The following is a 27243-nucleotide window of genomic DNA, read 5'->3' as shown; positions in this document are numbered from 1 at the left end:
CAAATCTTAGTTTCTCTAGATTGGCAACAAATCCACTATTCTGCCAAGTTTCAAATGTAAACAAACATGGACACCATGGTAAAAATACGTAGGCTTAGCCGCACTTAAACAACTTTTAAATTGTTGATAATTCTACAAATATTTCATGCAGATTTACTAAAGGCATAAAAACCTTAACCAGAAGATTGGAACAACATAATTCAATCATTTTTAAGCCAAAAATGCACAAGTTACAAACATATAAGAATAAAGAAACTGAGCTCACTAGCTGAGTAACAGAGTGGATATATATGGAGATGCACATCTACATGTTATAGCAGTCTTACATACAAAATTTCTACTTTCTGAGGCTACTTGTTTTTCAGTTATGCACGAACCATATGTACGCACATATGTACACACAGATGCCACGAAAAATAATCTTTAGAATTCATTTTAGATATGTTTTATAATTTTTTGGGGGTAAAAGAGTCCTTTATTCTGTTCTTATGTGAAAATATCATGCAATAATATCGTTACATTGCATTCATTACTAGAGTTAGTAGAGTAACATCACTATGAACTAACAAGTAATAGTAAGTTAACAGTAAATTTCAAATTAAAATGTAGGCTAGTAATCAAGGACTACAGTGTTAAATTTAAATCTAAGCTGGCGTAATAGCTCTATAAGGTAACAATAACCCAAAGCTGAATAATTACCAGCTTATCAGAGAAGGCAGGAAACATGCGTGCGAGACACTCATGCTCTGTCTTGCAATCCCAAAACTTCAGTTTAAATATTATTGCACTGATTTGCACTCTGGTGAGAAAACGGAAAGCAGAAGTTTTAGTAAAGGCTCAAATTATAAATACACTGCTGGCCACCCAAATTGCAACACCAAGAAAGACAAGAGTTATCACAACAAAATTTGTTTAGTAGATAATATGTTAACCAAGTATCAAATGATTAAATTTATAGATTTCTGTGAAGCGTGGTTCCTTCAAGAATCAGTAACCAGAGTAGCCACCATTGTTGGACATTACCACTGCCACACGCCTCAGCACTGATTCAAAGAGACTTTGGATGTGTTCTTGGGGTACAGCAGACCAAGCAGCTTCCACATGTTGCCAAAGTTGATCTGGTGTGACAGCTTGGGATGTAATCTGGGTCAAACGTTCAGCAACCATGGACCACATGTTTTCTATCGGCGAAAGATCCGGACAGTGAGCCGGCCAGGGAAGCAATTCAATCTGGCCATTGACGAAGAACCTTGGACAATGAGTGCCACATGCGGTCGTGAATTATCCTGTTAAAATATGGTTGTGGGCAAGCCCTGAAGGTAAGGAAGGACAACTGGCTCCAACACCTCGGAGATGTAGCTCTGGCTGTTTAAAGTATTGGCAATGCGTATTAAAGTGCAAGAATACCGCCCCATACCATAATAACCGGTGCAGGCAACCATTGTGGTGTTACAGACAGAAGTGTGACTCATCGGTAAAGACAATTTCATTCCATTCTGCTGTCCACATCCTTCTTTCAACGCGCCATTGGCGGCACAGACGTCTGTGGTTCTGCATCAAGGGTAGACGAAGCAATGGACGTCTTGCAGACAGACAACCCTGCTGTAAACGACGTCGAATGGTACGTGCAGACACTGGATGATGCGTTACAGACTCAATGTTCTGTGCTATGGTTCATGATGTGACTGAGCGATTCGTCACTGCCATGCGCACAATGTTCCTGTCATCACGTGAAATGGTTCACTGACCGTATGCGATCGAACATGTCGGTCCGTCATACCCTCCTGCATCCAACGGTGACATATCCGCATTACAGTTGTTTGGTTTCGTCCAACACGACTACCAATCTCCCTGAAAGATAATCCACACTCTCGGTAGGACACTATCCTTCCTCTGTTGAACTCGGATACTTGATTAAACAATGATCGCTGTTTACTATGAGGCAAAATTGATCTTTTTTTTGAAAAAACCACAAGAAAAACACAATTGCCGAATTTGAAATCATTGAAAACTCCAAGCCTTAAATAGTGTTTTGAAGTGGCGCCACAGGCACACGTGACGTGCATCTAATCAATGTGCGCTGAAATTCTAATCATTTGCATATCTCACCTCCGCTAATGCATGTTGTAAATTTCATGTTATTTGCATGCTTCCTTCAGGGGGTTGCATTTACGGTGGCCAGCAATGTAGCTGGTTAATTTCAAATAATAGCTTTATTATGGCTTACAAACCCACACACTTTCGATCTGGATAGCATGTTGGATGATAAAGAACTGTACAACTCTACTTTCCATTGAGATAACATGAAGCCTAAGGTCTTTACACAGACTACACAGACAAAGTCATTCCGAAGGTCTACATCTTTATTGAGCCTTAGTAAGAAATTTAAAAATTTACATAAGTTATTTTAGATGATAAAGAACTGAAGATCTTTTAAAACTGTGCATAAGTATGTTCTTGAAATGCAGTTTGAAAGCAATACTTTGGAACAATATTGGTGTTTGGTAAAGAATATGTTCCCAAAACTTAATTATGAAAAGGTACTAATTGTGTTCATCCCATTTGCAATGTGCGAGTCCAAATTTAATGCCTTTTGCCATGCAAAACAAAATTCAGAAATCACTTGGATGCACAAGCAGATACATGAATTGCTGTCAGCAACCAAGATCTCTAATTTGAAGAACTCTAACACAATAAACAGAAACAAAAAAGTCATTAAGTTTTTTGAAAGATTTATGCAAATGTTAATTATTGTATAATATTTTCTTATTCCCATGTTTTGTTTATTACTAAAATTTGATTATACAACTTTTATTTATTTATTTATTTATTTTTTAAAGAAACTGCTTTAGAGGGTGGGAGAACATATTAAAAATTTTTAGGGGTGTGGAGCATGAAAACGTTTGGGATCCTGTGCCCTAGAATATGATTTTTCTATGAGTGAAATCAATATTTAATCAATAAACTTTTAAGAAAACACTGTATTGCACCTTGTTAAATATAGTTCAAAATTCATTACTTATTATATTCATACAGAATAGTAACTCACTGACCATTCTGCAAATCCAGTTCCTGCCCAATATTTTGAGCCATTTGTTTTTGACGAACTACAACATCATATAATGTGTCAAGACCCTTATCTTGCTCTGGAAAAGATAAATGCAGTTTTGTCACTAATGACTACATAAAACAGTTTAAATTGCATACATAGAAAAAAAAATCACCATTAAATATTGATGTTCATTTAATCAGTTATAAATTTAAAGTTCAGTTATAATCTACCAATTAACACAGTTGATTAAACATATGTTTCACAAAGTTATGAAGTTTTTCATTACAAGATATGTAAACAATATAACATAGATGCATATAAAATCTCTCTTTTCATGGAATGGAAGACTGCATTGCTAACTAGTTGTTAACTGCAATAAACAAAAAATTAGCTTTGAATATACACTTTACAAACCTCTAGTACACATAAAATAAAAAAATAAATAAATAAATAAACTGCTGAAACTAGCTACATTATCAAGCTCATGTCTACCCTTTCTTTGTACACAGCAAAACTGAACAAAAATTGGGCTATTTAATTTAGGCAAAAAAACATGACAGTTGTTAATTGCCAGAATTCTATCTTAATTTTCACTCACAGAATGTAATCTGAAGATTTCCCTCTATCATACACCTTTTCAAGACAATTTTTATTTCTATAGTGAACTATTTTGTTTCTGTACAAAAGACAAATACATCTGGCATTAAAATTTTTTTCAATCCTTAAGAATTTTGGCTTCAAAAGTGAAATGTTCCAAGGACACCAGAATCAGATACAGGATATAACCAGGGGCATAGCTAGAGTTTCCAGCGCCCGGGGACAACTGAAGAATTTGTGCCCCTTTCGGTGTGCCAAAAATGGAAAACATTTCATTAAAAAATTTCGTAGCATGAATTTGCCGCCCTTTGGATGCTGTGCCCGGGGACAGATGTTCCCCCTTGCCCCACCCTAGCTACGCCACTGGATATAACAGAATATGAACCTGAGTCTGATGGTGTGAGAGCCAATCTGCTTCTTCTAATTCTACTTAAGGGTTAAACCAACACTAGTAACTTAAACATTAACTGCATTATTTCAAAAAAAATATCATGTTAAAAACTACCTCCCTTTCTATTGGAACATCAGAAATTATTCTGATTCAAGTATTAGACTATTTTTAAGTCAGACACCAAATACTTTCTCATTTTTTCTGCAAATAAAGACTCTTACATCATGAAAAGAACTACATAATCATAGTCATTGATAAAAAAATCTAGAAGAACAAACAGGTTACCAAGAAAAAGAAGAAAAAAAAAAAGACATCAATAAAGCAGTGCACGTGACTAATTGAATAAGAGATAATTTTTGTAAGTGCTATAATCAGTGCATCTACCATCTGCATAAATTTATCAAGATTAGCAGTGATTATACAGCAAAATGTTAAGTAATTAAGCTTTTAAATAGAGAATTTTTTCCCTCCAGGTTTCAAAATTAAACAGTGCTCTAAATCTCATCATGTGTTTTGAAAAAAAATATTGTTAATTTTATATTTCCTTAGGTTCTAAGATTTATTCTTAATTATATCTCACTACAAAACTTTTCCCCTTGAAGTGAAGGGACTAGAGAAGAACAGTGAAATGGATCAGTTTGAAAAGTTAGCTAACACCAAAGATATTAACAAATAAACAATTTAATACATAATAAACCTTTAATTGCTAGTTTCTGTTGCTCTCTGATTTCATCAACTGTGAGATCCTTTGTTGCTTCACTTTCTTCTATATCCCAAACATTTGAAGAATACCCACTAAGATTTCCACTAAGCAAAGCATTTCTAAAATAAAATTGAAAAACAGATTACAAGAATATCATAGATAGTCTAACATTATTATTATACATTAAAATCACAGGTAGACCCTAATTTGTGAGACCAATATTCACAGTTTCAATATACAATAATTAAAAATTTATTTCTCAGGGTGCCCCCCCTTAAAAATATAAAAAACTACTCACCTGCTTCCACCTTCTTCTCTGTAGTTAAATGCATCATCGATCTGCACTCGTTTGCTTGACAACGTATCGAGAAGCCTCTGTCGTCTTTCAAATTCACCTTCAGTGCTTTGTAAAGTTAAGCTCAATGTAATATGAAATATATATACACATGTGTGTGTGGGTATTTTATTTCAAGCAAACAGTATTATTATCAAAGAAAAGGCTGGAAGGGTGAGATTTCTCACACAGACCAAAAATTAAAATTTTTACTGTAAAATGCTTCTAAATTAAATATTTTCCTCTTAAAAAAAATGAGTACAATCATGATTTTTTTGTTACTTTATTATTTAGCTATTTTTAAAAATTGCTGTTATTAACAATTATACCCAGAATAATTTTAGTGTACAAATTCTTTTGGCTCATTTTGATTCTTTCATTCAATGATTTCATTATTTCAAATAAACAATATTTATAATAAGCAACCTTATTAAAATAATTTTAAAATATTGTAAAAAATGTTCCTTTAACATACGTATTATAGGTATCTTTTAATTAACTGGGCACCAGTCATAACTGTATGCTAAATGTGGTAACCTTTATTTCACCTCATATGTAACTGTGCTATGGCATCATTGAGAATAAACAAGAAGATTGGCCATGAATCCAGCACTTTTTCGTGACAAATTTTACAATTTTTTATTACAATACTGATTTAAAAAGAAGAAGAATTAATATGAATTATAAAGTTTAAAAATGAACAGTCATGATCAAGAAAAAGGTATCCAAGAAAAAGGTATCATCCATACTGAGAGACTCTGCATGCAAAATCACAAAATTAAATTTTGTTATTACCGAGGTACCAAAATGATAGTGCAACAAAAAATCATGCTAAACGAAGAAAGGTTTACACAGGAGATGTGCTGGTTTAATAATTTGACTTTCCTTTTAACTTTTCTAACTTAAACTTCCTTTTCAAACAGAAATTTGGTTTATTTATTTCTGGCATCAAGACTTATACTCGTTGAATTCTGCTCTGCAACTATGCATAAATCATTGTAGAACTCTCTATTGGACTAATATCATGTATTTTCTTTTCCCTGGATGTGTGTAAATTTCTGTTTTTGTACACTTTTTAAAATTCATTTTTGGATTTAATAGCCATTCTTTTCATGAAGGCTTTTCACTTCATATATCACTATGCTTGCTATTCCTATCTCTAACAAGATTTGTGTCAACATTAACTCTGTTAGGCCAAAATGCATTGCATTATGTTTTCCAAGATAACTTAGCTTTTAAAAAACTGTTGAACAGAAAAATTAAGTACTGTCTCTATAATTAACTCAAAAAAGTTTTTATTATACTCACATTTTGCAGTACAAATCACTTTTTAAACTCTTTCAATATTAAAAAAGTTAAATAATTATAATTAATTAGGAAAAGGAATTCATCCAACCTTTCGTGAACTATAACACACTGCTGTCAATGCACATTATTAAGCGAAAACAATATTTAGAGAAAAATAAATTACATTGGATACAGAAAGTTTACCAAATTTAGTAATTGGTAGATGTACTGCACCACAGAAGTGCATCGTAATGTACTGCACTGCAATATATAACTGGAAATAAAATACATTTCCCTTTTCAATGTGTACATGGACCTTTTTACCTTTCAATTTGTACTGTGTATATGTTTTTTTACATGCAATATTGATAAATATGTAAGGTTACAGGTAAGATATAGTTTGTTAAAGCCTCAAAAACATTTATCTTGGCATAATCAAGGCAAGGTAAGCAACTACATATTATATTCATATCGGTAAATCCATACATACTGGACTAAGAAAAATGAGTACTTCTTTGTTATAGTGGGCCCCAACCATATTTGGCGATTTTAGATTTATGCCAAGATCTCAGCCATAATTTTTCCAAGCTTGTGAAGTGAGAATGTAAAAATAAACAACATAATACATAATAATAACAATAATATTCACATGTCATTTAATATTTTTAAGAATCCTTATTCTTATGCTTATTATTATTATTTTACCCCATGTAATTGCTCCAGTCAACTGCAACGATTTCACACATATTAAGCTGTTTGTTACATCATTTCATAAACATCAACTATTCTGCCCCAGAATACATAAATCTAATAGTAGTGATGAACGATATTTTGGAACTGCTGAACCAATTTCAAACATGAAAGCCCTTCTTCTTTTTGCAATTTTCAAAACTGCACTTCCAAACAAACATTCGTCGTTAACATTAAGTTTCATGTTGTGACCATTTTCACACACTCATTTGTCAGGTAAAAGACCTCTTTCTTGAAGAAAATTATATGGCATCCATCTTATTACCAGATAAATTAAAGATTGTTATTACCATAATCACTAAAAAGTAATGAATATATTTTTAAATAAACAATGTGAATTGAAAAACCTCATCAAAAACGAATAATATAATAAATAACACATGACAAGAGAAAAAATGCAACATGGTGCTACTATACGATCATGTGGCAAAGTATAAAAACACACAACCAGATTTTGGGGAGATATCTTGGCTGATTGGCGATTCTATCACGGGGGCTGCTATAACAAAGATTCTTTAACCCCTTAACTGCCGCGGGCGTATATATACGCCTTGCTCAGCCGATGCGTTAACTGCCCCAGATGCGCAGCCAATGCGTTAACTTTGCGAATAATTTTAGGTGTAGCAGCGCAAAGCAAATGATAGCAGTTTGGAAGGACGTATATATATGCCTGGGGCAGTTAACGCATCGGCTGAGCAAGGCGTATATATACGCCCGCGGCAGTTAAGGGGTTAAGAAGTACTGAAAAATACTTATAATTTACTTGGCAGTCATAAATATTAATTTTCCTCTCTTTTCAGCAATGCAACATTTATTTATTTATTTATTTATTTATTTTTTTTTTAAGAAAATGATTATTTAAACTCATGAAAGAAAAGGATACAGTAGACTTTTTGATGCTAATAGAGTTTGCTTCAAAGATTTCATACTGTCATCATATTTCTTGATTAGTTTCCTAGCATGTGCACTGGCCTACAAAAGAAGCATACTTTAACAACATGTTGTTATGGATTTTGTATTTATTTAGCTATTTTTAGTAGAATTTGTAATTAAAATTGTTTTATATTCCCGTGTAATGCAGCACGAGACTTATTTGAAGAGAAAGCTACACCAGGCAAATTAAAATACAGAAGCACACGCATTTAACATTTTAATAAATAGATATCTCGTAATTATACTCTTTTGATATCCCCAGAAAAATGGAGAAAATACCAGAATTTTCTGGTGCTGGATTAGAAAGCTTAGCCGAAGAAAAACATCTTGATTCAGTTGTTGTTTACATAGTTCTTGTTGTTGATTGTAGCGAATTCATGGTGAGATTGAATTAGCTTTCTTTGTTTTGAATGGAGTACTATTTATATTTTAGTAGTTTAAAATATAACTACTGTGAGATATTGTGATACTGTACGAATATCTCTGAGAAAATTTCACCATTTTATTTAATTTCTTGGAAAAAGAATGAATTTTATTAACTGTTTATCGACTTGTGCATTCAATCCATTATGAACACGTACACTCACAACACTTTTTGGTGTCAGGAGTAGGGTCTGAATGCCAATAACTAGAGGAGTGGAAGAACAATTAAGGCAGCTCATCACTGCTTTTGCTGCATTCCAAGAAAATATGGAAGCAGGCCAAGCATCCTTTAAAAAAGAGATTAATGTGGGACAAGAATCCGTTAAAGTAGAGATGAAAGCTGTTCAAGAATGATAGAAGCAAGTCAAGTACCGTATTTGATGGCATATAAGACGCACCCTTATTTAGAAGGCCACACACATGTAGATACAGAAAAAGTTATGTCTAGACCTTTATCCGGGCTAAAAATAGCATTCAGTATTGAAAGTTAACCTGTGTCCTTCACGTATAAGACGCAGGTAACTTTTTTGAGACCAAATTTAAGAAAAAAAGTGCGTCTTATATGCCGTCAAATACGGTATCTGTTAAAGAAGTAATGATAGCTGTTCAGGAACCTGTTAAAGAAAAGTTTGAAGCAGGTCTAAAAGAAATGAAAAGAGAAATTATCTGCGTAATAGAAAACAAATTTGAGACTATGGGAGGCAGAATTGATGCTTTTGATAATAAAGTTGGTCACATTGAAGAAAGAATTTATTCTGCAAAAGAACAAACAGAAGAAAGAGTTTATTCTGTGAAAGAGCAAATAGAAGAGAGAGTTTCAGCCGTGGTTTTTATGCTGAATGGCAACAAGCATTTATTCATATTTATATTTCTTTTATGCAGAATGGCAACTAGTAGTGATTCCTGATATTCTGTTTTCAAATGTCGTATTATTATTCAAGAGGCAGCTCATTTTGATAGCTAAAAAATAAAAGCAGTAAACTTCGCTATTCCTTTGTGATTCTTGCTGTTTCTAAATTATAATCAGTACCAATAATCAAGGCTACAAACATTCAAACAAAATGAATGAGAAGGATAAATCATGAACACGAACAACTCAAATATAAACTATACTAAAATACATGAAGAATATAAGCAGAATAAAGCTTGCATTATTTCTACCACTCAATAAAATACTAACATTTCTAGCAAAACTAGCATTAGTATAAGTAAGTCAAACAATCATTAGTATTATTTCATTGACAATAAGAGTTGGAACTACTCTGATATGCGCCATCAAGTCGCCAAATTTCTCGCCAAATATTTTTGTCGAGAAACTTTGCGCTGCCATATTACTATCTAAATTTTTTGTCTACATTTTGAACTTTTAGCCTAAAATGTCTCCAAAAACGCGGTTTTCGCACATGCAAAAACTACGTTTTGAACACACAATTTAGCTAAAAATCCGAAACAAAAACAAAAAATTTAGATAGCAAAAACGTAAAGTTTCTAACCAAAAATATTTGACAAGAATCCATGTACACAGCGACATGTTTTAACTTAAAAAAACATCTACGAATTGCACAATGTAGGCAACGAATGAATCTACAAACTACGCAGACCTCGCTTTAATAAATTAACATAACAACAATAAATTTCAAAGAATACCATGTACACAGCATCCTGTTTAAACTTTAAAAAAATTCTACGAATTGCACAATTTAGGCAAGGAATGTATCTACGATCTACGCACTCCTCACTTTAATAAAATAACATAACAACAATAAATTTCAAATAATACCATGTACACAGCGTTCTGTTTCAACTTTAAAAAACATCTACGAATTATACAGTCTGGACACTAAACAACAAAATAAACTAAAATAAATTTCAAACAATTTAAAAAAACAACAATAACGACAGAAATTCATACTAAAGAACGAATGAACATAACATTCTACAAAATAAGAACAAGGATAAAATAAAATGCACTTACCATGAATTAACGCGTTTTCGAATAGCAGAAATATAAATTTCATACCGCCACGTAATCACTATCGTATTTACATCACAGCCAGACACACTATCCAGAAAATTTATACTATGGTTCACAAATAAATAAAATCACAAATCCCTACTTCTATCATGCACTGCCATTAAAAATAATCTCCCAGACCCTCTTTCCACACTTCTAAATACCCACTACCCCTCAAGAGGATAGCCACAATCATATTTCCTTTTGCCGAACTTCAATTCAACAACTACCATTTTATCTTTCCCTCCCATCTTCTCAGACACAGAGGCGAACCAACGAGCTCCAGCGAAAGATTTTTCAACGTCAACAGGGTTGCCATAGAACACGCAATCGCGCCAAAAACCAGCGCAGAACACATATCACCACATTTGGTGAAATTAAGGCGTATATTAGAGTTGTACCTAAGAGTTTTAAAATATTGCTTTGCAAATCACAAATAACATGCAGCTCTATTTTATAAAAATGTGACCCATTTCTACACATTGCAAATAGAACAATGTAAAACTATACACTAATATGCATTAGGGGAACTAATTTACATGTGTATAATTATACCAAGAAATAATATCTTACCTTACTGCTTGCTACACTGTTTTTATGCTGCTGATTACGGTAAGAAATTTTTTCCATAACTTCTCTGCCCAGGGCTTCACAAGCATTATATGATATCATCCTGGAAAGAAAAATAATATATCTATAAAAATTTCCATATACGTACATCAACATAAGGCTCTAAACAGATCACTTAACAAAGTGCACATTCTTCTCTTTTTTTTTTTTAATTTTGATGTGATGATTTATTGAAAAAGGCTCAAATATTTCATGATACATAACATCAGTTCAGGATCATGATTGACTATCATGAACTTTACGGTTCTACTGAAGCTTTAGCCCACCAGCGGCTGAGCAGTAAAGTGGCTGAACACTGGTAGTTCGGTCCGAGGTTCGAATCTGCGAACGGGCTGGCTGCATGGGTGTTTTCGTGGTTTTCCCCATGTGTAACGTGTATATAAGCCAGTTTCCCTTAGAAAGCCCTCCACGAAGGTATTCTCCCCTTAGGCAGATAATCCTAGTGTGCTTTGCCATAATTAAAATACACACCACACTGAAGCTTTTTTTTTTAAAAAAAAAAAATATATATATATATATATAGTTCTTTAAAAAATGTCTTCTTAAAAAAAATTATTTATTAAGTTTACAAAATAAGTGCTCATTTTTAAAACCATTTCAATAGTCATAAAATAACAGGATTTTTGCACCCAAGACTATAATTTCAACATGTATAACTAACTATGAAAGTCAATGTTTGAATTTAGTTTGATCCTTAGATTTGCTATATTCATTCCAAAGATGTTTGAAAATACAGTACAAAGTACAAAATCTGGATGTCCAATATCCAGAATGATCTAAAATCTGGACCTCTGGACTGACAGCAATTTTGTTTAAAGAATTTTTTATATGCTTTACGCATTCACATTTGACATTTTTTCAAATTAAAACATGTGGACAGTCACGATTCTTAATTTCCTTACAAAATACCTCCATACTAAAGAAACAGTCATTTAATAGCACAAATCTGTACGTTTCAATCTTTAGACCCATAGCTACTTTTCTGCTTTTCAAACATTTCAAACTGAGGTAAAAATATATTTCAGGGTGCCCCTTGGCGAAAATTGGCGATTGGCCAGCAAGGCACAATTTCAAGATGGCCACTACACAAAACCAAAATAACACGTAAAAGAATTGCACAAACTCGGTGTCCATGTATACATTGGTTTATTTTTATTTAAAAAAAATCAGAGAATTGCACGAACTCAGCACTGTGTGTTCCCTTGACTTTGTCCATGTACACATCGATCTATTTTCACTTACAAAAAATCAGGAGAATGATGATATCATATAATGTTAAAACAAAGTTACTCATCACCAAACTTGAACAAAATTTATAGCCAATTAAAGCTCAATAAACTGCATTTTAAATCACACAATGAAATATCATAAAAAAAGAAATACATGTTATCACATATAGGCACTACAAAAAGGAAATATTGATTTGCCATATTTAGAAATTTCTATGTCTTCAGTCTGTAACACACAAAATTCCTTAACAGCTTCTAAAATTAGCATATTGCCGTCACCACATCCTCTTGTAGTGCCAGACTGTCGGCATTTCTTGCATGAACCTTTCTTGCAACAAACCCAATCAAAGCCATCTGAACGATCTTTATGTTCGACCATATGCATTTCCTTCATACAAACAGGACACTTATAATGACTAAGTAAACCTTCATTTACACACCAGTCAATGCTTTCTTTCCCTTTTATTCCAAATTGTACAGAAATTGCAGATTAATTTTAACTCATACAGACATTTTATGGTGTATAACACAAAATAAACAACGTACTTTCTAGCTGACATCCAAAGCAGAAATAAGCCCTTACAAATATTTTCCCATCAGTCATATTCATTTCAATCAAGCAATCAATCACGTCATAATAGGGTTCCCATAACATTCAACTATTCAGGCTACCATAAATGAAACAACAATTTGGCAATAAATGATACAACATGATACAACAACTTGGCGATAATCCAAGAGGCACCCTAAAATATAGACTAACCCAAACGGATACATTCTACATTAAAACATCATTAATTTTTACACCTACTGAATCATTTATATCCCCGATGCCAACCTTATTATTTTTTTCTTTCATCATCGCATGACAATCAACATACAGAAGCTTTAAAAATGACTTGCAGTGACATCTAAAAAAATTTTTTGTCATTATTAGTAATGTTACCAAACAGCATGGTAACCTTTTATGTTGACATTATGCTTGACAATGATTAAAGCTAGCTGCACTGTGAAATGTTGAGTGATCAAGAAAGATGAAGAGAAATTTAATAAATTTCTTTCCATATACAAAAACAAGATTTTGTAAATGAAACTCATAGCCTAAAGAATTATATTATGTGTTTTTTAAATTGAGAATAACTGTTTTGTTATTCAGATAAGCTTAAGATTGGCACCAGAGTAGAATTTAGAGCAGGTAAAATGTTTAGAATTTAGAGAAGCACTGAGCAGCAAAATCTTTATAATTTAGGAAAGACATTGGGATACAAAATTTTCAGGAGGCATTTAGCAACAGAATTTAGAACATGCAGAGTATATGTGGGACACCCTTAAGTATATGTGGGAATTCATTTATTCGGGACTCGAATAAGCCTTAAGAACGTGGGGGAAATAGGAAAAGTATAATAAATAAATAAACTAATTCAGGCTAAATTTCTTCAGCATGTGAAGCATAGAAGCAAGATAAAATTTAGCAGAATAACATGTTTTTAGTCACCAATCTCTGGATACATTGCCAATAGTATATAATGGATGCTAGCTATGCTATATGATGAGAGTCGCCAATTTGAAGGTTTTCGGATATTGAAAACAAAAAGTGAAATTTCCTGATTAATGGAATTTGTGAAGAAATGTTAATGAATGAATATGATATAACAGAAATATCCAATTGCAATGACAATGCCCCAGTAATAATCAACTGATGAGCGATGAAATCTGCACTATGGTTCTAAATCCAAAAATTAATTGTGAAAAAAATGACAAAAAGGTTATTGAGAATAAAAAAATTTTGAACAACTTAGTGGGAATTCTCAGCATGGTTAATCACAGGACATTTGTCACAGAATAAGAAATAATGTCTGTCTATAAAATTAAGGAGAAAGCATTAGCAGAAGAAAAAAAAAAAAACTTAAACAACTTGTATTAAAACACATGTTTAATACGTTTTTTTTTTTTTTTTTTTTTGTGTGTGTGTGTGTGTGTGTGTGTGTGTGTGTGTGTAAATTTTGATTCCCTTAAAGTCATAAATGCTTCTTATTTCATATTTCTAATTTTATAATTTTTACATGTCATCTTATTACATTTAAACCGGTGATCTAAAATCTGGAATGAACGAAGACCCAACAAGTCTGCATCTCAAACTTTGTACAGCATAGGTGTGTTTTTTTATTTTATTTTATTTTATTTTATTTTATTTTATTTTCAATGGCAGATTAGAAGACAACTGTAGTCAGAAATACAAACAGAAGAAACAAATAATAAAACTACAGTTACGTCTACAAATGGTTAATCTTGTGCCGAGCTCTCCAGTATTTCTCCCACAAGTGACCCGAAGCCCAGAGCAATTAAATCAAATAGTTCACATCCATTTCTTCATGAATGTTGCACAGTTAGCAAAGAGGACTTGGCAATAGTTTTATACGATACGGATGCTTGGAGAGGCAATTATGGTTAGCAGCGAGGCCAAAAAGTGGCGACAGATATATCCCTTGGCCATAGTGGAATATTTGTGATTTCCTCAATCCATTTCTTTTCTTTGTTTGCCTCTTTGATATTTTTTCAATAGCCTCTCAATTTTGGTTGCCTTCTTTGCCAAGGAGTCAGCTATTTTATTACCCTGGAATCCACAGTGTGCTGGCACAGAAATTTTCAGATTGGCATCAGAACTGTGATACGGTAATTTGAATTGCAGAGATCTCCATGTCAAAGGCTGTTTTAAACCTTCCAACAGGAGTGTAAAATGAGAAGAGCCTGCACGAGACGCCAGCATTAATATGGTCATTCAACATGGAGCTGTCTGTAAACACAAGCAGCCACTCATTATCTGAGTACAATTCATGGAGAGTTTCCAAGGCTTAGAATTAAGTCATTAGTTTCTTTTCTAGAAACCTCACTTAACAGGTTTATCCTATCCATGTACTTTCCTCCTTCAACTGAACATTTTGATTTGCTGAGGTTTCCCATCCCGGTTCAATCCTAGTTGTTTTTTATATCAAAAACTCTCTGAAGGAAACCATACTGGATTTTAAGGTTCTGCAAAGATGATGACAAAGGGCTATTTCCCGTAGTCTTTGCGATCTTTTCTCATAAAATTGGTGCCTTCTATGTGATTACTAATTTAATACTCATATGTTGAGCAGATATCAATCAAAGTTGTCTTAATAGCTCTCATGATGAGATGAAGGGCTTGGGAATAGAATTTTTCTAACGTATCAGTAATTTGCTTACCTGCCACCACCAAATGTTTGGAACAGTAAGTAATAAAGTGGCAAAATATAGGAATTATAGGTCAGATCAAGGGTTCTCCTGCAGCATTCCCAATTAGAGCCATTAATTCTTTTCAGCAAAGTGTGTATCTTAGTAGCTCTTTCCAATATATTTGTAATGTGCTCTTTCCATGTCAGTTTATGGTAAAAAATGACACATAAATAAGAGAAGTGATTGGTCTGAAGAACAGGGAGGTTTTGGTAAAATAAATCCAGCTTGATCAGTTGGTGTATGAGGGAAAAGATTTCCTAGATTTACTTCCATATTATTAACATGACACCAATTACTTTATTTATAGCCTGATTTAAAGAAGTTTCAGATTGTAATATAGCTTGTTTTGGGGGATTTTCAAGATAACCAAATTATCTGCATTAAATAGGAATTTGATATCACTAATCTTCAATAGGTCAGTAGTAAGGTCATTTATATAAATGTTAAAAAATAAATGGTTGATCTTTACATTATGGTAACTTGGCGTTTTTTTTGGTGAAAATTTGGCGACCAACTCTCCTACAGCAACCCTCTATTTTTTTTTTCCCGCCGCCATTTTGTCTTCATGAAGTAAAGACATGTTTCTTTTCTTTTTATCTACTGAACACTTCTTCCAACAATCTACTAGCCGAATTACACTTATGCTAGAAATTTTATCTAACAAAACTGCTTAATCATGACAAATATTCACTGCAAAATTGGGAAAAAGTGCACAATACCATACTCCTTACGCGTTTTTCAAAATAACACATACACATAAACCATGTACACGACGACTTATTTTTACTTAAAAAAAATCCCATAATTACACAGAAATGGCATTGCGCACACTCTTCACTATATCCATGTACACTGCTTTTTTCTCATAAATTAGAAAAATTTCACGAAAATACATGACAATTTTCTGAATCTTTAAACCCGGTAAAAAGAACATATATGAAATTACCTGATCACGAAAAAGTTTATACCCTTTCCAAATATGAACATTTCCACATATAAAATAAATAAAATATCCAAAAACTTTTACCTCTACATTATCTATTATATTACAAATGTCACTAACTAATTCATACCTTTACTTCATTACAAATGGTTACAAATACATAGTGTCAAATATTTAAATTATTTCCATGCACGTTTACGCAAATTACTTTACTTCCACCTTACATTTAGAACAATGCATAAAAATAATATCCTCAAATAATTAAAAATACTAACTTACCTATTCTTCTTCAGAATCTTGATTACGTGTCCGATAAACTTTTCTTATTTCTGTTTCAGGATCTTTAAAATCATACTTATAGTTCACACCAAGGTACCAGGTAAAATAAATAACTTAATAAAACATCTTTACTTCTATCTCGCACAACCTTAAAGAAACACTTATTACCCCTTTCAATCCCACTAAATACCCATTTCGAATTCACTTTAGTTAGGGCCATGGGATCCAATAATTAACGAACACTGTTTCACACAAGACAGAATAAAGGCAAATACAAAATTTCCAGATTTTTTTCCGATTTCCCCCCTTTTCCGATTAAAGAACCGTAATTCGTCCATTAATATCACATGACATATCACATGATCTCTCATTTCCCTCACACAAAATAATGCGTAATCGGAACTGAGTACTGCTCACATTATTACCAAAGTCCCAGGTAGTAACCTTTATCGCCTCCAAAATGTCGCCAAACTACCAGTTACCATATTGTAAAGATCAGCCAAATAAACAACTAGTGGCGGCATCCTGAGGGAGTCCAGTTTTAAGATTCTTGAAATGCGAGAAGCAGTTTTTGAAGTGTACTCTACAGATTTGCCGGCTGAGAAAACTTTTGAACCAGTGGAACATATTCGAGTGGATACCAATATTAGACAGCTTTCCCTGCAAACTAAGTCATATGTGGATTTTAGGTCTACAAAAATAACTGATAGGATGTGTTTTCTATCCAATGCATCCTTTATTATCTGGCTAAGGAGAGTGACATGCTGGTTAGTTGATCTGTACAGTCTAAATCCTGCTTGCTCAATGGCTAAACATCCCAAATTCTCAATCTATCAGTTTAGGCTTGTTGCAATTATTCTTTCCATAGTTTTGCATACTATACTTGTTAGTGAGATAGGTCTATAATCCCTAAAATCTACCTGGTCTTTCCCCTTTTTATGGATAATAGATTATAATAGATCTGTGCCACAGTCAGAGGTCCAAACAAGATTGAATAACTTTAAAATAGTCTCCTTTGCTCGTGCTCCTAGGTGTAGGAGAAATTCAGCATGGATATCACATCACCTCCTGATTCATTACTTTTTAAGTAATTTATACCCATATAGAGAGTACCATATAAGTCATCAAGAGTTATTTAAGCAGAGAAAATTGGAAGCTGGGACCGGGCCAAAAGAGGAAGAACTGCCCTTTTGAATTGGATTTTTGTTGAATACCACAGAAATGATGTGCAAATGGTTTCTTGGCGATACCAGTATTACCATTTTTAATATTTGCAAAGAACTTAAAAAGCTCTTTTCTTATCTCTTTGGAAATTCATCTTGTAAATAAAGTTAATAAAAGATGATCTTTTCTCTGTGAGAACAGCTTTCTTAAAAAATGCGACTTGTCTATGCCATGCCTGTTGGGCGCTCTGTTACTTCTGCCTTTTTCCGAAGTCTATTATTTTTATCCTTTATTGTCTTAAGTTCTTGAGTCCAAAACAATCTATATGCTTCGAGGCTTTTTTAAAATTACAAGGTGCTATTAAGTTCTTATGCCTTCGACTGGAACAGCAAATGTAACATTAGCTGTAACCTGATGATGCCCTGTACCAGGGTCATCTAAAACTTATGTCTTAGTATTATAAGATATATCTGATGATACAAGTAATAAATCTGGATTAAGTGATTTTTTGTTATAGTGCAAAAAAGTTTTTAAGTCTTTGGGGTCGTAAATTAATTCAAGCATGAAGGAATTCAAAAGTTCCTCGACTTCTCTCCCAGGATCATTTACATCTTGATAACCCCATGATGGAGAATGGGCATTAAAATCTCCTATCAGTATTGTTTTTGATGAATTATTGAGGCAGGTAAAACTTGGTTTGTTGTTCGGAGGGTTGTATATAACTTATTTTAAAGTGAGCACTGTGTTTCCACACATCCAAAAGTACAACCTCACCTTTGTCCAAAACCATGACTCATATGTTTGATTATTTTAAAGTTGGCCAGTAGTCCCTTTTTTTACTCCAGTTAAAATGCCACTGGCAACTTGTCTTGATTTTGGCAAAATAGATAGATTGTAATCATTAAAGGAAAAATATTATACAGCAGAGGAATAATAGATAAAAATATGAAAATAATATTCAGTTAACATTTTAAACCTTTCTTTTCAATCTTCCATGAAACCAATTGTTCATCTGTAACATCTGTAAAATTTTTGGGTTGATCTTTACATTATGGTAACTTAGCGTTTTTTTGGCGAAAATTTGGCGACCAACTCTCCTACAGCAACCCTCTATTTTTTTTTCCCCGCCGCCATTTTGTCTTCACGAAGTAAAGACATGTTTCTTTTCTTTTTATCTACTGAACACTTCTTCCAACAATCTACTAGCCGAATTACACTTATGCTAGAAATTTTATCAAACAAAACTGCTTAATCATGACAAATATTCACTGCAAAATTGGGAAAAGTGCACAATACCATACTCCTTACGCGTTTTTCAAAATAACACATACACATAAACCATGTACACGGCGACTTATTTTTACTTAAAAAAACATCCCAGAATTGCACAAAAATGGCATTGCGCACACTCTTCACTATATCCATGTACACTGCTTTTTTCTCATAAATTAGAAAAATTTCACGAAAATACATGACAATTTTCTCAATCTTTAAACCCGGTAAAAAGAACATATATGAAATTACCTGATCGCGAAAAAGTATTTACCCTTTACAAATATGAACATTTCCACATATAAAATAAATAAAATATCCAAAACCTTTTACCTCTAAATCATCTATTACATTACACACGTCACCAACGAATTCATACCGCAAGCATTACAAATACTTAATATCATATTTAAATTATTTCCATGCACGTTTATTTCAACTTAAACGTATACCAAATTCCTACAAACATAAAATTCACAAAATAACTATCATTTCATTAAAATATAATTAAATTCAAAAACACTACTTAAAATATAAATGAGCACATACATTAAATTAATAAAAATTACCTTACAATCCTAATTACTTTAAACTAAATCATTGCTAATAACAATTTTCCCAATAATACAAAATTCCTTTCCACCTTACATTTAGAACAATGCATAAAAATAATATCCTCAAATAATTAAAAATACTAACTTACCTAATCTTCTTCAGAATCTTGATTACGTGTCCGATAAACTTTTCTTGAGTTACGGCCATGGGATCCAAAAATTCACGAACACTGTTTCACACAACACAGAATAAACCAAATACAAAATTTCTAGATTTGTTCCAGATTTCCCCCCTTTTCCGATTCAAGAACCGTAATTCGTCCATTAATATCACATGACATATCCCATGATCTCTCATTTCCCTCACACAAAATAATGCGTAATCGGAACTGAGTATTGCTCACATTATTACCAAAGTCCCAGGTAGTAACCTTTATCGCCTCCAAAATGTCGCCAAACTACCAGTTACCGTATTGTAAAGATCAACCAATTTTTGATTAAAAAAACTCTTCCCCCCTGTCCCCCCCAAAAAACTGAAAGCTTTCAGATTTAATATTATGCCCAAAGAGCTATTTTTTTTTTTTTTTTTTTTTTTTCATTTACACATATATACATATTTAGAGAATATTTGGGTGAATGCCCCTCAGGGCTGAAAATATTTAAAAACAGCATATCTTTAGAATTCTTTATATACAGTCTCACATGCTGGAGATAAAAAATATTGGTACTATTCAGTTTCGAGGGCCATAAAAAAATTGCAGCGAAAATGTACGCTCAAAAGCGCCAAATCTAGCAAATGCGCCCATTTAACAGTGCACCAAATCTAGCGTATGCGCTGGTTTCAGACTGTGTACGTTTATATAGTTCTATATTTCTTAAGATGCCATTGAAATACTAGTTTAATTTTTAAATCCATTTTTGATATCCTATGGATTTAACAATTTGGGAATTGCCCATGATGAAAACTCGGCAATAGAATTTTGGGTGAAGTGCAGAATCACCCACTGCTTGACGCGATTTTAAGAATTGCACATACTCGGTATCCATGTGCACATCAACCTATTTTCACTTTAAAAAAATTATAGAATTGCACAAAAATGGCACTGCGCACACCCTTGACTTTATGTACAAATCGATCTATTTTCATTTAAAAGTAAAAGAAAATTGACAAAAATCCAATTGTTTTTACTTTTGTAAAAAGCGGCAAACAAATAAGTGAGCGATTCTGCACTTTACCGAGAATATTTTCAAAGAAAAGGAATCATTCATTATAGAAAATTAAATTTGAACAACCGACGAGATGAAATTATGCTTTAGCGATAAATCGGTAGCGAAATAGCGATGCAGGCATCCATTCAGTTATGTTTAGCAATTTTTATATAAATTATAATAATGATTTGAAATAGTTATTTACTCTTATGCTTCCATTCAGTCATGTTTAGCCTTTTTCATATCAATTATAATAATAAAAAAGTATTATATAAAATTAACCTTTCATCTAAATTAAAACATCAATCTTATTTACTATTATACTTCGTTTCTTGCCGCAATTATTTTTGACAGCATTGGCATCTACAATTGTTTGGCGATATTTTACGGCCCTCGAAACCAAATAGTACCAAAATATTTCATTCCAATTTAACAATTTTCAGCACATCAACAGTAAAAAAATATAACAACAGTTTAACTACAATACAAAGTCCAAAACTTGCACGTCCAGTATCCAGAATGATCATCTAATATCTGGATCTGAAAATAATCAAGACATGCACAAAAAATTTCCATTACAAAATCTAGGAATGAAGGATATAATACTCAAGAACAGTAAATAGGTCTTCCATAAATGCAGATTGAAATGGCGATTTTTCTCCCTGCTGAGATTCCTATATGTTACTTTCAAACACCTGGTGTCAAGAGAATCATACCACGGCCAATGACAATACATTGATAAATGTATTGATATTGGCTGTGATCTCACTTCTGATCCTTGAGTGCTTGTGGGAGGGGATTAGCATTCTTCCACATGACCTAAACAATTAATAAAGCTTTAATGTTACCACACCTACATGCAATTTTCCTAAGCTGATGATCTAAACTCCGGAAATTTCAACATTCGTGGAAGTCCACATGATTAACAGATCTCTTATATAACACTGTATTAAAAAAAGCATATTTATCATTTTCAGAGCATGTGGATTAATTTGGATCATAATCCAGAACTCGTGGCATAATATTTGTTGTTATTTGACAAAACATGCTGAAGAACTAAAAGCAAAATATGCACTGCCATTTTTCAAGGTATGTAGTTGAAAGTAGAACGGTATCGAAACTACTTGGATATGTATTGTGATGTTTGGACAAGAGATGGATTTATTTAAATAACTGTAATTAAAAAAAAAAGGATCCCTTCTTAATTTTTATTGTAAAACAAAAGGAGAAAAAGCAAGAATTCTAAAAAGTGGTTCCTAAGTTTCAGTGGAGGATTTGCGACTGTTAGTTTTCACAAAACAAAAAGCTAAATTAATTTATCTAGAAAACCATCATACAATATAACTCCATGAAAATAAAATAAAATACCAGTCACCTATCTAATTTTATCGCACAATGTTTAAAAAAATATATACACATTAAGTCCTTATCTTTTATTTGCAATCTTTCAAAGTATCCTGATAGGTTAGCATAGATAATTATGCTTTTAAAGTAATGGGAAAACATATATTTAATGCAAACCTAAGGTACTGGATGCAATACACAACTCCTAACTCTTATTTGTCCTTTATAATTAGTGAAGTAACAAAGACAGATTGAAAGTTCAAGGGATATATATAAGATGTCCCAAAATTAATGCAAGATTTGAATTAAATAAAAAAACACAGTTTTTTTCTTTAAATTGTTATTTTTTATTGAATCATAAAGTACTTAGGATAGGGTTATGTATGGAATAACACATCCTGCAAATGGCCACAATGGCCTTGCTAGCAGATACGCACTCTTTTGTCAAAATTTTCCACGACTATTTTGCATAAATGTGGCTGAATTTCATTGATGCAGTGTCCAATTTCCTCCTTCAATGCATGTTTGTTGGCTTGTTCACACAGAAATTTGAAAATTCCTCAGCTATAAACCTTTGTCTTTCTCTGAATACAAAAATGAACTCCTTAAACACCGAAACATTAACTACTGAAAGACTAAATAAATTAAAGTGATATATTTTGAATTAACAAGCACAAGAAGATATCAGCTGTCAGAAACCGAAAACTGGTTATAAAAGTACTTCGGCATTACTAAATAAATGATATATTAAAACGTTATTACGGTCTTTTTAAAATAAAATAGTTTTGCCACATGAAAGTAAAATATGTGAATCAAATTTATATATATATATATATTTTATTTTCACTTTTTATCTGAAGCATATGGTATATACCAAATTTAAAATAAATGTGAGTTTAATACAAACAATCCTTTAATATAAGCAAACCACGCAGAGAATAAATGAAAAATTACCAAGAATCCTGCTTAAAAGCCATCTTCTCAGTATTTTCTGTATTATTCGAAACTACTAAAAACAATGCTTATGCAGTCGTAAAATTTTTTCTAAAATATGTTAATTAATTAAGGATCACATAATTAATTTACTATCATTTGTCATATGACAATAACATGACAAACAGACAAAAATAATTATAAGATGTTTCGTTTTGCATCCACTAGATCTTTCAGCTAGAGTTTATGTTTCATAATATTTTGCATGGCTGCAAATGTTGAAATTTTTAAATTTAAATCAAAATATGCGAATTTAGTTTCAGATTAAATTTTATCAATCAAGCAATATCTATTAATCATTTTTAATAAGCATGCTTATTTAAAATTAACAATGGTTCTAACTTGCTAAGAAAATACTTTTACTATAACTTTCCCCGGCACTGAATCTTCTGCTACGGTTCAGTTTCCGCGTTTTAGTCTTTTTTTATGCAGCCGTAATCCCATGACACTTTTGGAATAAAATGCGGATTAGACGTCGAAGTATACATATTTGTATTCTTCTTAATCAGATTAATGCTGCTGCTTCTTAGCTGGCGAGTTAACTCTAATGTTTTCTGTATTTTTTCTTTTCAGAGCTGTTTAATTTATTTTTTAATTATATCTTTCACTGGCCGTGATTTTTATGGCTGCTTTTGTTTGATTATAAGTATCATTTATTAATGACCTTTTGGCACTGTTTGTTGCTTTTGAATATCCACAGTATTTGAAAGTACTTTTTCCCCCCAATCTATATCTCTGCACATGATAAAAGCCAAGCAAAAATGTATTCTTTCCATGTAAAAGATCAAAGTTTTGTGCGTTAATTTTTAACTTGTTTTTTATTTTTAGAAAAGATAATCATGTGGAACTGTGTCTCTTGGCTTTCTTCTCCGTGGTATGGTGCATCTTCTCTGCAGGTAATCTTATAGAATCTTTGTCTTTTATTTAAAATGTAATTTATACTTTGTAGCTTGTTTGATTTTATTAATGGGACTAATTAATTAACTTTATATATCATATTTAAAATGCTAAATTTGACTTGTAATGTCATATTTTATTTCAAAACATAACCATATATCTCTAAAACAATTACCATTGGAGAGCATGGAGACAAGAATGGCATTGTTGCCAGTGGGTTCTTTGCAGAAGAAAACTCAGAATTTCTATTCATTATGGTAATTTTTAAACATCTCAGTTCTGTAATGGTAAACTAATAATGTAGTTTGCCATTTCGTAATTAAATGGTAAACTAAGTTATATTTCATGATTGCATGCTTACCAGTATTGTAATCCTGGAACTCATTGTAGATAGATTTTTAACTATGTTCTAATGCTTTAGAGAATTTGGTAAAAGTATATTTACAGGTGCCTCTTGGCGAATTTTGGCAGTACATGTACACCAAGTTTGTGCAATTTTTTTACTTGTTATTCTGGCTTTGTGTAGTGGCCATTTTTGCACAAAAATCTCATCAGTAACAAGTCAAAGAATTCCACAAACTTGATATCTATGTATACATCAACCTATTTTAAAAAACATCAGAGAATTTCACAAACTCGGCATTGCACACTCCCTTGACTTTGTCTATGTGCACATTGATTTGCTTTAACTTAAAAATTCAAAGGAGCACCCAGTTCTATATTAGAGCCAAACAAAAAATATATAATCTCAATAAACTACATTTTAAATCAATGAAATAACATAAAAAAGGAAATTCATCTTATAGCATCTAAGCACTACATAAGGAAATATCTGCTTACCTTATTTTGAAATTTCCATGTCTTCAGTCCGGAGCACACAAATTCCTTAACAGCATCCAAAAACTTTCTTCAAATCATACTCCCTTTCTAATGGAACACTTTGTATGGTGAGTATTTGAACCTTTCTTGAAACAAAGCCATCTGGACGTTCTTTATGTTCGACCATACACATTTCCTGCGTACAAACAGGACACTTATAATTCCGTTGAATTACATCCAACAAAGTTTCTTTTCTTCTGTCCTCTAGCCATTTTACGATGCACAGCACACAATATGTGATGTACTTTCTTACTGACAACCAACAAATATTTTCCCATCAGCCAAATTCACCACGATCACTCAGGCAATCACGTCATAATAGGTTTTCCATAAAATTCAACTCTTCAGGTTACCATAAATAAAACAACAACTTGGCGATAAATGAAACAGCTTTGTGATAATCCAAGGGGCACCCTTAAATATATATTAACCGAGAATTTTTTGGTCCATATTAAAGTTTTAAAAATTATATTCATTGTTATTAAACTATAATATGTACTAATGATCTATGTATTCTTAAATAACATGGTGTCTTTCATATAGCATTTCAAAATAATATTTGTACTTTGCTTTAGTTATACTTGGTTTCTGTATGAATTTTCAGTGGAAGTATTAATAAAAGGACATGTCTTTATTTCTCTTCATTTGAAGCATGGCTTTTAGTTTCACAGTCTGAGCAGTGTTGTACTGCTGTGTACATTAATAGCTTTTTAAAACACAGAGCTTTAACATTTTTCTCTTTCTTTTTTCCTCCCTCTTAGTTAAAATTAATAATTGAAAATTCTCATTTGTTAAAATTGCTTATCAGAAAGATTTCCAGTTTTATTTCGCTTATCTTGCTCAATTCCTTCAAGAGTTTCAAATTACAGCTTTTTGTCCCATTATTAAACAGCATTTTACAGAATTATAAAGCCCTCCAGGACTGTTTGAGTAAGACCACTTATATGTGTTCACATATAATTCAATACTGTTTCAGATCCTAGTGCATAAATGTTTTTTTGATATTCTTCAGTTATAATGTAAATATATCTAGTTTATCATAGAAAGTCATATATGAAGGCCCCCTGATAACTTGGGCAGATAACCCTAGTGTGCTTCCCAGTGCTCTGTTAAAGAAAGAAACAAACAAAAAATTATGATAGTAACCAGAATTATTATATTTTATAATAATTTAGTTGCAAGTTTGAAAACTTGCGTAAAAAATAAACTGTATAGAAATTGGAATTGTTGGTACTCTTCTGTTATTGGGACGGAATTCAGAAATGTATGTATGTATGACGTCCGAACATATATATGTGTGTGTATAAGCACACACATACCCACATACGTATATACATACATTTTTTAATGAGGGTGTGATAACAGAAGGGTACCAAATTATTAAATGATAATATTAAATTATTAAAATAAAAGCTACTTTAATGTGAAATACATTTTTAAAAAGCATTATTTATTGTGTGAATATGATTTTTTTAGAAAAGTTTGCATTTTAGAACATATTTCAAAATAAGCTTCTCTAAATGGAAAAGAAATAATGCTTAAATATTTATAATACAAAAAAGGCCTATTGTTTTAATTTTTGTTAATTGTCAAACAACTAAAATCAAATTGCCTTAAAATTTCTTTCTAATGTAACTAATACAAACTTGCAAAAGCATGTCATTCACTTTTAAATTATGTTATGTATTTGTAAAAGCAGTAACATTTGATTCCCTATAAAATGAAAATAATTTTAAAAAGCAATACCTCTCATTGTTAATATTCTGATATATTAGTATATATATAGAAAGAAAATGTATGCATTTATGCTTATATTTAAGGTATAATTAATGCTTTTCTCTACCTCCAAACTAATATAAACTTATATTGCTCAGTGGTAAATGACTGAAGCCAACTAGAAGTACCGAAATTTAAAATTAGGCAAAAATGCAGTGTTTGTTTGGTTTTTTTTCAGTGGCAAAAACTCTTTGTTTGCCTTCTTAAAGAGGAAAAAACTGTGTCTTGCTCTCAAAATTTATAGAATTTTATTCAAAATCTACAACAAATTAAGGCTGTTTCTTTACTTAATTTTAAATGACTGAATGTTTAAGTATCAAAGGGGTGTCTTGTTA

General features: G+C 32.1%; 2 protein-coding genes across 4 annotated transcripts in view; one reads left to right on the top strand and one right to left on the bottom strand.

The window, feature by feature from the left end:
- The window catches only part of Syx8 (syntaxin 8), a 34613-nt gene extending 11105 nt beyond the window's left edge, over positions 1 to 23508 (bottom strand). Inside the window, exons 1-6 of the mRNA XM_035369110.2 lie at positions 23318 to 23508; positions 11058 to 11157; positions 7998 to 8086; positions 5042 to 5146; positions 4738 to 4862; positions 3054 to 3146 (exon numbers count right to left, since the gene is read on the bottom strand). Of these exons, the coding sequence (XP_035225001.1) occupies positions 3054 to 3146; positions 4738 to 4862; positions 5042 to 5146; positions 7998 to 8086; positions 11058 to 11157; positions 23318 to 23340 (535 nt within the window). The 5' untranslated portion in view covers positions 23341 to 23508. The remainder of the gene's footprint in view (positions 1 to 3053; positions 3147 to 4737; positions 4863 to 5041; positions 5147 to 7997; positions 8087 to 11057; positions 11158 to 23317) is intronic.
- Positions 23509 to 23738: 230 nt separating this feature from the next.
- Positions 23739 to 27243, top strand: part of Dgkepsilon (diacylglycerol kinase epsilon) — a 61101-nt gene continuing 57596 nt past the window's right edge. For all 3 annotated transcript variants that reach the window (XR_015038233.1, XM_085806569.1, XM_085806570.1), the window contains exons 1-2: positions 23739 to 23836; positions 24185 to 24252. Coding sequence is in view for 2 of the 3 variants with exons in the window: in XM_085806569.1 (XP_085662695.1) it covers positions 23818 to 23836; positions 24185 to 24252 (87 nt within the window). In the remaining variant the exon portion in view is untranslated. The remainder of the gene's footprint in view (positions 23837 to 24184; positions 24253 to 27243) is intronic.

This window comes from Stegodyphus dumicola, chromosome 12 (assembly GCF_044657685.1).
Source record: "Stegodyphus dumicola isolate Sdum_Otavi_A_Nest chromosome 12, ASM4465768v1".
NCBI classification, from domain to species: domain Eukaryota; kingdom Metazoa; phylum Arthropoda; class Arachnida; order Araneae; family Eresidae; genus Stegodyphus; species Stegodyphus dumicola.
Note: the sequence above shows the minus strand (reverse complement) of the source record. Positions and strands in the feature narration are given on the sequence as shown.